Source organism: Salvia hispanica, chromosome 2 (assembly GCF_023119035.1).
Source record: "Salvia hispanica cultivar TCC Black 2014 chromosome 2, UniMelb_Shisp_WGS_1.0, whole genome shotgun sequence".
Lineage (NCBI taxonomy): Eukaryota > Viridiplantae > Streptophyta > Magnoliopsida > Lamiales > Lamiaceae > Salvia > Salvia hispanica.
In genome coordinates, this window is record NC_062966.1 from 5562319 (window position 1) to 5575040 (window position 12722).

Here is a 12722-nt window from a genome sequence, read left to right on the forward strand (position 1 = left end):
ATAGTCTTCTTTGCCCTCAGCTTTGGACTCCCTTCGTCTAGCCATTTTCTTCCTTGATTCTGCTCACTTTTCGTCTCCTTTCTTCCCTGGTCCACTGCCTTCAGTTCTTCCTGGACCTAGCGAATTCCTTCACACCTGGCTTAAAAATTGTGTTAGACCCAGTAGTTGGTGATTTTTTTATCACATAACCGATGCATGAAATTAGCCTTATCAATAACCAAAACCACCCATATTATCACCGCAATTATCCGAACGTGTCCATCTCTGTGGGATTCGACCTTTACCTCCACTATACTAGCCAGTAGAAGTGGGTTGAGGAATTTCTTTGATATGCGAGGTTCTGGTCGTCGTGCCAACGACTCAGCTGGGTTGGGACTTTCATCCTGATCAGTTGGACGCACCCCTTAAATTACACAACACGAGACCCGTAATCCTGAGCACCATCACATACCTTTGAAGCGCTGAGAGGTGGCGCGATACTCATTGATTGTGGTAACTATCTCTGACATAGGCAATTTAGCTTGAAACAATACACAACATTTGCACGAATACAGTTAATAGCTAATGAAAATGTACAAAGCAATCGGTTAGAAGCTTGATTGATTCCAATAGATGTTTATGCAGCTATGTGGGATCATTATTACATCGTAATAACAACTTTCCTCCTAGTATCTGGGGTGATTTTTTATCCACCTCTATCTCACCGAAAACTAATGTGAAAATTTACTGAATGCAAGTTGTATTCAGCTTGCCATGCACAAGAATATCTTTCTGCACCCACTATAGCTCCTGCTCTTAGTTGAGCAGGCATAGAATTCACTACAATGGGATATTTAAATAATCAGCATACTTTCAGTGAGATCAGAGATGTTATATCCACAAATCAAGTTTATAAATATTGTCTCCACACAATACAAAAATATGCCAATATTAGAAATTTAAGCTTTTGGTACCTGCCAAAACTGCAGTCAAACATTTCTATCAGCTTCATCAATCCAATGCACTGCATATTCCAAAAAATGAACATATAAGTAAGGCAAGAGTATGATGACAGCAACAGACAACACTCTAAATGATGTACTGTCTTGGGAAGTTCTGCATTTAAAACTTTGCAAATAAGATGAAGTGATTTGTGGCAGGAACTAGAACGATATATGTAGCAAGTAAAAAACTATTGATGTGCATAAATTTGTCATCTGTAGTAAATAGGATGCAGCAAACACAAGGTTCATCAGGAGCATCCTTCTTTAGGTATGTAACAAGAAGCCTCAATGCAAAACAACATTGGGATGAAAATGCTAATTGCAGCAAGTACTTATTTAAATATAAGCAAATAAGCAAATATAGTATCCAAGTTAATTTTACATACCATGCAGTGTTGGCATCGTTCACACTGTTAGACCTAGCCCAGCCTATGCAATTATCTAGTACATTAGTGGAAATATTGTCCAGAGGAACACATTCAGTATAAGTATCATCGTCTTCTACCTCTGGTTTGCTCCCCATGTCATACAAATCTTTTGGCTTTGTTGCAACTACAAGTTTCCAATCCTTCTTTATTGCATCATCTACATAGAAAACTTGTTTAACTTGTGATGAGAAAACAAAGGTATCATCATGTAATCTCTCTCCAGTGTGGATCAATTTTGAAAATTTTACAAGTGTGCAACCATTATCCTCTTTTAACCCCCTTCTAGAATTTACATCAACCCAATCACCTCGAAAAAGAACAACCTTATACTTTCCATAGAATTCTAGCTCCAAAATTTCAGTAAGTGCACCATAATACTTTTTTCCTTCGGCTTCAACAACAATTCCACTATTTTGAGTTTTGAGGTATTCCTTTCCAATATATCATCCACCAAAACGGAATAAATAGTTTCTCCGTCTGCCACATCATAATTCCTTCGTGGACGGTTGAAAAGTGTCTCCTTATGAGAGAGGTAATGTGAAAAAAAAGTAAGACACTCATCTGCACTATACCCTTCAGCAATGGATCCCTCTGGTTGTGCTTTATTTCGAACATATGATTTTAGCCGCATCAAAAATCTTCATGAAAGTAAGTACAAATAAAAGTAAGTACAAATGAGGATGAAATTTAGAATTTCGTGAGATGACATATATATGTGATAATTATAAATACTACTAAACTCGCTAACCTCTCAACGGGATACATCCAACGATAATGCACATGACAACCAAGTTTTGCCTCATAAGGTAGATGGATAATTAGATGAACCATAATTGTAAAGAAACCAGGGGGAAATATTTTCTCTAGGTGACAAAGTGTTAAAACAACCTGGGATTGCATTTCATCAAGTTCAGTTGGATTAAGAGTTTTTGCACACAATCTTTTAAAAAACACAGACACCTCTGAAACAGCTGCAATGACACTGTTAGGCATAATCCCTCTCAATGCCAGTGGAAGTATGTCTTGCATCATTATGTGCTCATCATGTGACTTGAGGTTAGAAAACTTACACTCTTGCATGTTGACACCTCTCGAAATGTTGGAAGCATACCCATCAGGCACTTTCAAATTGCTAAGAACACTTAAAAACAAGTGTTTTTCCTCACCAGACATATTATAGGATGTCGTAGGCAAATGAGATTTTCTATTTGGAAGGATTTGGGGACGGAGATCATGCCTAATACCCATATCCTGCATATCTAGTCGTGCTTTCAAGTTGTCTTTAGACTTTGCTTCCAAGTTCAATAATGTACCAAGTATATTATCACACACATTCTTCTCTATGTGCATCACATCTAGGTTGTGACAGAGAAGATTATACTTCCAATAAGGTAAGTCAAAGAATATACTTCTTTTTTTCCAACATGATCCTCTCTCATAGGTTCTAGATGTATCAACATTTTGACTATCAACTGCATCTTTTGTAATTTCATCTGCAATTTCAGTGAAGTTATCAACATCTTCAAAGGTTGTCTTTGCTTGAATTGTTGTTGTGGAACCATCACCCCTTGCTCTCTTTTTGGATGATTTACCATATGTGTGATTTAGTTGTTCAACCTGTCTCAAGACATCAACACCAGAAGGCGGCTCAGGGGGTAGTCTTAACTCTATGGTACCATCAAATTGATACTTTTCCAATCGAAAAGAATGATTTGGTTCTAACCATCTACGATGACCCATATAACAAAACTTCTGCCCAATATTAAGCCACTGAGAATGAGTTAATTTTTCGCAAAAAGGACATGCAATTCTTCCTTTTGTACTCCATCCAGATAAGTTGGCATACGAAGGAAAATCATTAATTGTCCACATAAGAGCATCTTTCATATTAAAATTTTCCCTAGCATATGAGTCATATGTCTCAACTCCTTCCCACAATACTTTAAGTTCTTCAATTAGAGGTTGCAGATAAACATCGATATCATTACCAGGACCCTTTTCCCCAGGAATAACCATTGTGAGAATAAGTGAAGGTCTTTTCATGCATGCCCAAGGTTCCATATTGTAAACTACTAACATTGCGGTGCAGTGCTCATGGTTCGAAAAGGATTAAATCCATCACTAGCTAATCCTAATCTCACATTGCGGGAATCAACGACAATATTTGCATATCGCTCATCAAATGCCTTCCAGGCAGCTCCATCAGCGGGATGTCTTAGAATTCCATCCTTCGTACGACCTTCTTTATGCCACCTCATAGATAAAGTTGTTTTTGATGAACTGTAAAGTCGCTTTAGTCGAGGAATTAATGGAAAATAACGCAGGACCTTAGCTGGTCTTTTTTCTCTTTGTTAAGGTACTAATTTCACCGCCTAAATCATCGGTTACATTCTCTTTGTTGGTCACCCATCTCGAACTCCCGCAAACATGACAAGAATCCCCATCCTTTCCACCCCAAAATAACATACAATCATTTGGACAAGCATGTATCTTTTCATATCCAAGATCCAACATTTTAATCAGTTTTTTAGAATCATAATATGTTTATGGCAATGATATACCTTCTGGAAATGCCTCTGAGAGTAAATCAAGAAACATAGAAAATGATTTTCCAGACCACCCATTCAACACTTTGAGATGATAAAGGTTCAATATGAAAGACAAGCTTGAAAAGTTTTGACAACCGGGAAAAAGTGGCTTGTCACATTCTTTCATTAGATCGTCTACTTGGTTGTCATCGTCACTAATATTACCATTATCTTCATTTGGATGGGTGTCATCTATATCATTATCCAATAACTCATCACGACTATGACTACCACATGGGAATGCATCTGTAAGCATTTCTCTTATTTCACCACATCCGACAATGCCTTGTTGCATATTAGATGTGTTTACAACATCAAAAGTATGTTGGGTATTAAGCACATTGGTAGGAATAGATGACAAAGATTCACCATGGAAAATCCAAGTTGTATAATCATACACAAAGCCATTCCATACTAAGTGATCTTCCACCACAATTGGTTCATAATAAAATCGATTGTAACATGTTCTATACGGGCAAACTATTTTTCCATCAATCAATGCCTTCTCTTTAGCAATTTTTATAAAATTTTCTACACCCTCCAAATAAGCCGGATGTGTTCTTGGCTTTTCTATCCAAGATTTATCCATAGATAATAAGTAAGACCTAGGTAAATCATGAGTATTAGGATCAAATAAAACACTGTTGGAATCATACAATCTGCCCCAAAATAAATATAAAACTTAATACCAATGGCACTATCTGAATAAAAATATAATAATATGTATGCATTTAAATTTATACCTCTAAACTTGACAACGCATTTACTTTTTATAATGAGATAACATGTGTAATTGGAAGTTATTTGGAGACAATAACAGGTTATTGTTACTAGCCCTCTCCCTAATGATTAACTAATGTTGAACTTAATAAAAGGTTATCTCCAAACAAATTTCACCCAAAATTACTAGACTTCTCCCTGTCAATGAGCATCAAAGCAATGATCCATCAAATCACCCTTCAAGCAAATGCATAATAATCTCATGTTCTTCAACAGCTATGGCCTTCTTTTTCTTGGTAAAACATTGCCTATTGTAAAACAAAATGTTAAAACTGCCACACCTTCCCACTTATTGTATTTTGGAGAACTCTTCCAAAAACATCAACTTAGACATTATTTTTCAAGTCATATAGACTTGCTACTCTCTCTGTTCTTCTAAAGAATTACAAGTACACTAACAGTGATGCAAAATTAGATTTTGCTCAGCAGAGTGAATGTTAAACTTTCAAAGTAAAACTCAAAGTGAAGGGAGCGAAAATGAGTAGAATTCAACGGGAAATATAAGGTTATTGAAATTACATTTTGGTCCCAAGCTTTCCCAGTTTTTCCGTTTGGAAACAATCTCATATTCAGCACTTTGAGACATCTGCACCACAGAAAACATGTCAAAACGATAGCTTAAAAAATATCATCTTTTCGATTTATACTTACATGTATTCAGCGTCAGATTCAACATCAGCCTCATGAAGCCCGACGAGGACAAGCAGGCCCGGCCCAATCGACGATATCAAGCAGCCTTCCACCTGAAATCTAACTGAGGTGAGCAATCGCAATCCAAATTTCAAGTGAAAAGCATCTTACTGACAAGAGTAATATAAAATGATGGTGAGTTGTATGAATTGAAAACAGAGTTACCTCAACAACATTCTGACAAGATTCCAGACCATCTTAAACTAATTCAGAAATAACATCTGCATCTAGTATATGAAGATCTGAACCACCTTTTCAGTGCAATTTGGTTAGGAAAACTCAACTCAGGCGTCATACTAGACCATCTAAGACTACTCTTAATCCTAAAATCAAAAGATTGCCACAAGATTATCTAGTTTGGAAATAGGTATAGTGGTAATAGTTTCATGCATTTAATATCATATAATGCCTCTTTAACTTACAACCATGCTGACACTGCAACAGTTTATTGAGTCCAAAATGAAACCTAACAATCAGAGAGAAAACTCATATCATAAAAAAAATACTCAAATTCTGGATAATTTAGGAGTCAATCTTAAACATTGATCAAACCAGTCATAATCAGCAGTCGAATAGATTACAGATCGAGCTTGAATTCCAGATAAGCTTCTTAATCTATGTTTATCAATCCAGGCATATAGAGAAGACAATTCAAGTATTTCCGCTTGGTTTTCTAGTGATGATTGCAGATGTAAAATTGAGAATTACTACATGATTTTTAAAATGCACAGCTCTTCAACTAGCAGACATGCACTTAATTGAAAATAAAAGGAAGAAAACCAATATAGAACAAGCAGAGCACAATTCCTACGGTTTGCAATTTCTAGCTTCGATTGTAATATAAATATCCTAAATTGTGAATCCCTAGACCTCTAAACTCAATCCACATGGAGAAACAATGAGTGAAGAAATCAAAACTCAATGAATTGATTGAATTTTTTTGACTGGAGTGTCTCCGATGAGAACGGTGAAACAATGAGTGAAGAAATTGAACTGCGGTGATTCGATTGGATTTCTTCGACTGGAGATACTCCGATGAGACCGGCGACAGCGGAAACGGCGATCTCCGCGGCAGGAAATCGGGGCAGCGAGAATGTAGAAGAGAGAGGAGGAGATTTGTAATTTAACTTTTTTTTTTGTTTCAATAAAGATATACTATACAGGTTGCGCTAGTGTGCTAACTAATTTACAGTAATAACTAATAACTTTCAATTCTGCGTATTAAAATTATCAACATAAAGACATAATTACATCAATACAACATGTAAATTTAAAATATCAATGCAAAGACATAAGTTTATCAACAAAGATTAATAAATTTATGTCTTAGTGTTATATTTTTAACATATAATATTAATATTAGTTATTAGTTATTACTGTAAATTAGTTAATATTTGATCACACACCTATACTATTATATTAAATTGTTTCAATAAAGATATGCCTAGAGACGCATTTTATGCGCCCCCAATTTGAAGCTTAATTTAAGACGCTTTTAAAAGCGTCCTTAATTTTTGACTATTTTAGAAAAATCCCAAACGCCAAAGTATTGTGTCCTTGATTTTGTGTCGTTCTACAGTATATTTGTAGTAATGTTTATTTTGTATATTTTTAACGATGGAAAGTGCATGAGAGTTTGAGAGTTGAGACTTGAGAGTATATGGGCAAGTACTGGAACATTCCACAGCCATCTCATGAGAGCACCCTCTCGAACAAGCAACTAATCCAACACATATTTTACTACTTAATAATTAATCAAATTCAAATCATGTAGCTCGTGGAAGCCCCATGAAACTTCATGTCCCTTAATTATAACTATAAATACCAATTCATTCCAATATCACAAACCAATTCACAAGCATATATAAACAAATTGTCAGCTAAAAACATTCTCAAAAATGTCTCTGATCCCTCAAATTCTAGGAGAAATTTGTCCGGCCTTCAATGCGGCGCCGGTGGACTGGAAAGAGACGGCGGAGGCCCACGTGCTGAAAGCGGATCTCCCCGGGTTGAAGAAGGAGGAGGTGAAGGTGGAGGTGGAAGACGGGGGAAGGGTGATGCACATCAGTGGCGAGCGGCCGGGGCCAGAGGAGGAGAAGCAAGGAGAGGAGAGGTGGCACCGCTTGGAGCGGCCCCGCGGAAGCTTTAGGAGGCGGTTTCATCTGCCGGAGAACGCCAAGTGTGATGAAGTGAAGGCGGCGATGGAGAATGGAGTTCTCATTCTCACCATTCCGAAGAAGGAGATCAAGAAGCCTCAGGTTAAGCAAATTGAGATCACTGATTGCAAATGAGAAACTTTATTATATGTTTTCAATAATCTTCATTGTTCATGAACTGTCGCTGGTGTGCTGCTTTGGAGTATTTCACATTTTATGTTGTCTTGGTGTGGTTTGTAAGTTTGTAATGAAATAAAAGTTTATTGTATTTCGGTATATGTATGGGGCTTATTCTTATTTGATTTGCGTTGTTCATTTGTTTGACTTGTTTAATGGATACTTGTACTTTATTTTATGTTGCTTACATTCAATGCAATTTAATTGTAAAAAATAATTCTTCAAATTTATAAATGAGTAAATATAGCATATAATTAAATCTTACTCCTTCCATTTAAGGATGTCAATCGGCCGGCCCTACTCGGGTTGCGGGTTAATCGGGTGTGGGCTAGTCGGGTTGTGATTTCTTTCGGGTTATAAAAGTTCGACCCTAACCCTAAAAGTTCGGGTTTCGGGCTAGCCCAGCGGGTTAATCAGGTTACTACCGATAGATTAAAATGCGATCAATCCAATAAATAATGATGAAAATTAGTTGCATTCATAAAATGTAAAATATTTAATATCACTATCTTCGTCCCCCAAAATTTGTCCCACTTTGACCCGGCACGGGTTTTAAAAATGTAATGGAAAGTGAGTTGAAAAAGTTAGTAGATTGTGGGTCCTACTTTTATATATTAGTTTTGTTATAAAATGTGAGTAGGAATGAGTTAGTAGAATATGGGTCCACTAGTAAAAGTAAACTGGGACAAATTTTGGGGGACGGACGGAAATGGAAAAATGGGACAAATTTTCAGGGACAGAGGTAGTATAAAATTGAGATATATGGTCGAACTCAATCATAAACACGATCGAATACTAATATTTGAGATATTTCGTTAAATTTTAATGCATGTTTTAGAAATTTAAATATTTTTTAAGTGAATTTGAAGTTTTTAATTTATTTATTAATTATTATATTAATAAAAATTCAATATATAATATGTATATTTAATATAAAATTGAAAATAAATTTTTTAGTTATCTATATTATAAAATTAATCAATGAAGTGTTGAATTAGAAGTAAAAAAAATAGAATAATATAAATTTTATCTAGTTTTCGGGTCAGCCCATCGGATTTTCGGGTCTGGCCCTAACGGGTTACAGGTTAATCGGGTGCGGGCTAATCGGGTTAGAAATTTCCAACCCTTACACTATAAATTTGGCGGGCTATTCGGGCCAGCCCACGGGTTGCGGGCTACACTGACATCCATACTTCCGTTCCACAATAAGAGTCACACTTTGTCATTTTTGTCCATTCCACAATAAGAGTCACACTTTGTCATTTTGGTCCGTCCCACAATAAGAGTTACACTTCATTTTTACCATAAATGGTAGTAGGTCTCACATTCCACTAACTCACTTCACTCACATTTTATTATAAAACCAATATAATAAAGGGGTCTCATATTTCAATAACTTTTCCAACTCACTATTCTTTACATTTCTTAAGGCTCGTGCCCACACTAAGAGTGACTCCTATTGTGGGACGTAGGGAGTTTAATAGAACTCTTTAATTAGTGACTCCTATTGTGGGACGTAGGGAGTGTAATAGAACTCTTTAATTTATTTTCTTATCATTTATATTGAATTTCATGAGTTATTTGAAGAATGATAACTGAAAAATAGTGTAATAATATACTTCCTTTGTCCCACTTAAGATGACACGTTTTCCTTTTTAGTTTGTCCCAACAAAGATGACACATTTTCTTTTTTGGAAATTTTGTCACTCCTATTAAATTATTCATCTATCATTCTCTCTCTATTTTAACACTTACACCCACCTTTTTTCTCTAATTAAACACATTAACCAATAACTCCCACAATCTCGTGACGGCCAAGAAATGTGTCATCTCTGTCGGGACGGAGGGAGTAGTAAGATTCAGCAATGATGGATAGATGAAATAGTTTTGGTGTTTCTTTTAATAAATAGTCGTCATATGTATCACTTAGTGGCGGACGCATGATTTTTATACTGGGGGTCCAAATTACATTAACGGTGGTTGCATATTTTTTAGCGTCGACGATTATAGAAATAACCCGACACATTATGAAGTACTTAAATGACCAGATCACAAACCAACTGAGCGAACTAAATACTTGAAAAATGTAGTTCAATTATACATAATATAGTAAATAACAAAATGGGTGGGGGTTCCAATGAACCCCCATACCCCCCACATAGGTCCGCCTCTGGTATCACTTGTTTCTTTTGATCATGCAACCTCTAGCGACGACACCATTCAAAAAACTCATTATCATTATCAATAATTTGGATACCCTAGTATTAATTTTCTGGATTCGCCACTGTATGCGTCCACCCCTTATGAGAAGATATTCATATATATCTAGCCAATTTAGGATAAGTGACAATATTCTCATCGTTTAAGTGTTTACATGAAAATAATGTATCACTTAACTAATTTCCCGTAGGTATTTAATTTATCTGATACGAGCATACTTCATATTTTGTTTAGATGTTTTAGGGATTCACATATCTTTTCCATATTTTTATTTTCTTGTTCATTAAGTTATTTATTAAGTATTATAAATAGGAGTCATTGTAATCATTTGAAATCAATCAAGAATATCAATATTAATTATTTTTCATTGGCTTCTCCAAAGTGAGAAAACCGTCTTGCTTGATGGGCGAGACGGGCACTCGCCGCAACAGACATTTACCGATCGCCGATCTACGGGCGCCGATCAGCCCGATAGGAGGTTTATCCTATCATTATCATAGTTGAAATTGCACATTTTTTATCTTCGTGACTCTGAACCTCTTAGGAATAATATACATATTGTTAATTTATTCAATTTTGTCTCACGTTTGGGGTGTTTGCTCGAAATTATAATGAGCACGCACGCACGACTTGTTATCTTCTCGTGCAACTAATGCAGATTTTACCGAAGGAATATTCTATCACATCCACGTCACCTAAAGTTAAATTGAAGGGACTATCAGGCCCTTAATTAGTCTTTATTAAGGCTCAGGTGGCTATGGTGAATAGACCACTACTGAAGGAAGATCTCTCTCTCCTAAAAGTCGATTCAACTTTAACTTTGGAATAAAGGGTATAAAGTTTTAGCTTTAAGGAAAGCTTAGTAGTTCCACATTTGAATTCTACATATACTCTTCAAAAATCTGACCAATTGAAGTGTAAAGTGGCCAATTGCATGGATAGCTTTGATAGGGATCAAGCAAATTCTAGTAGAAAAGCAAGGTCTTGTCCTTTTAGGAGATTGCTAGACTCATGGTTGAAGCACAATGCATGTAACAGCCCGCCGTCCTAGGGTACAATAAATGCGGCGACTGCTACCAAAACGGACTCAAAGAATTCAACATAGGCTAGGGTTACATTTAAAGAGTTTTGACCAAAGATTTAAAGGAACTATCAGAGCATTAAAGCAACAACTTAACCTAGAAGCTTAAATAAGAAGAAAAGAAGAAGGTAACATAAATTACGATCAACAATTCTCAAGAGTATAACATAGTTTCCAAGATAAAAACCACAAGCCTCTAAACCGAAAAGGAGAGTGCAAAATATTCAAAATAAACATAAGTGTATCAAAAACTCAGCGGAAAGCGACCAAGAGAAAGAGTAGCTATGTATGAAGACACAACTACGCTTGAAGTTCAAAACATCCATCTTAATTAATTATCATGCTCAACACCCACACCGCTCATCATCGTTCAACCTGCACATAAGGAAAACACATGCAGGGCTGAGTATTTTGAAATACTCAGTGAGCTCATTGCCAAAACATTTTATAAGTTATGCCACCCTTACCAAGTGAACTCGAGTTTTAAGCAGTTATAAGAGAAATATCACGAGTATCACAAAATATATTTTCCATAGACTGGCTAGTCAAAATAACTCCCCATTTTTCCTCAACAATTCAACAATCACAATCATTCCATAGTGCGACGAAAGTGTGGCCACACTTTCCGCCCACGAGACCGGCCGACTAGCAAGGACGGCTCCCGATCCCCTCGTGTACACAGCCTGGTAGGGTTTGCGGCCCATACTCAGACCCGAATTCGTATAATCACATTCATAGCCCTATAGCCCAATGGAGCTAACTCACAAACTAGGCATCAGGCGCACAATATCACAATAAAACAAACATAGGCATGGCATAACAGTTAAACCACCCTTATAACACCAATCAATATTTGTGACAAAATAAAAGAGAGTTTTAAGAGTAAAGCCCACCTCGACTGCTTAGGTTTCAAGTAGTTTCGCTTTTCCGTTATCCGGCTTCGCAACCGAGGTTTCACCTTTTTAATCACATAGGCACATATCACAAATCAGATTCTTAACTCAACTCCTAATACATGCATGTCTCGACGCTTTTTCCTTTTCCCATCGATTTATCTTATCATTACTAATCAATCAAAATCATGTTTATCACACAAGTTCCATTCGCATCTCAAATCTTGATCTAACATCAACATATGTCACACAAGAATATTTAGCCATCAAACACACACTACACAACACAACACACACACACGACATGCGCACACACACACACGCCACACACGCATGTCACATATTCCCATATCCCTTTTATCCCACTTTCACTCAACCAAGATGCATGAGGGTTCAAGAAGACCGATTAAACGGTTAGAAAGAAGAGGAGTCGAAGAAGATGAATATAAAATACCTTATGAGAAAAACGATCGGTAGGAATTAAGTATTAGACTTGGTTCTTCAAGATTCTTGGATCAAACTTCAATTTCTTCTCAAAGGATGATGCATTAATGGAGTAAAGTAGAAGAAAAATTGAAGGAGAGAGTTGAGAGGGAGGGGACGAAAATATGGGGGCTAGGGTTAGGGGTTTTGGCTCTTATTTATAGAGTCCAATAAGATCTTTAGAATATTTGGTAAGATTTTATTCTCCACAATTAAATAATGAATATTATGGAGTAGGGAAGA

The 12722-nt window shown here is 36.3% G+C and overlaps 1 protein-coding gene and 1 long non-coding RNA gene across 2 annotated transcripts; one reads left to right on the forward strand and one right to left on the reverse strand.

The window, feature by feature from the left end:
• Window positions 1-4845: 4845 nt before the first annotated feature.
• On the reverse strand, window positions 4846-6557 carry LOC125204045. The gene is made up of 4 exons (XR_007173477.1): window positions 5635-6557; window positions 5431-5522; window positions 5299-5365; window positions 4846-5027 (listed from the first exon to the last, which is right to left on the reverse strand). It is a non-coding gene; the product is annotated as an uncharacterized LOC125204045 (long non-coding RNA).
• A 784-nt stretch (window positions 6558-7341) lies between these two features.
• On the forward strand, window positions 7342-7830 carry LOC125204044 (18.1 kDa class I heat shock protein-like). Its single transcript, XM_048102584.1, has one exon. The coding sequence runs from the start codon at window positions 7368-7370 to the stop codon at window positions 7758-7760; it is 393 nt and encodes a 130-aa protein (XP_047958541.1). The 5' UTR covers window positions 7342-7367; the 3' UTR covers window positions 7761-7830.
• The last annotated feature ends 4892 nt before the right edge of the window (window positions 7831-12722 follow it).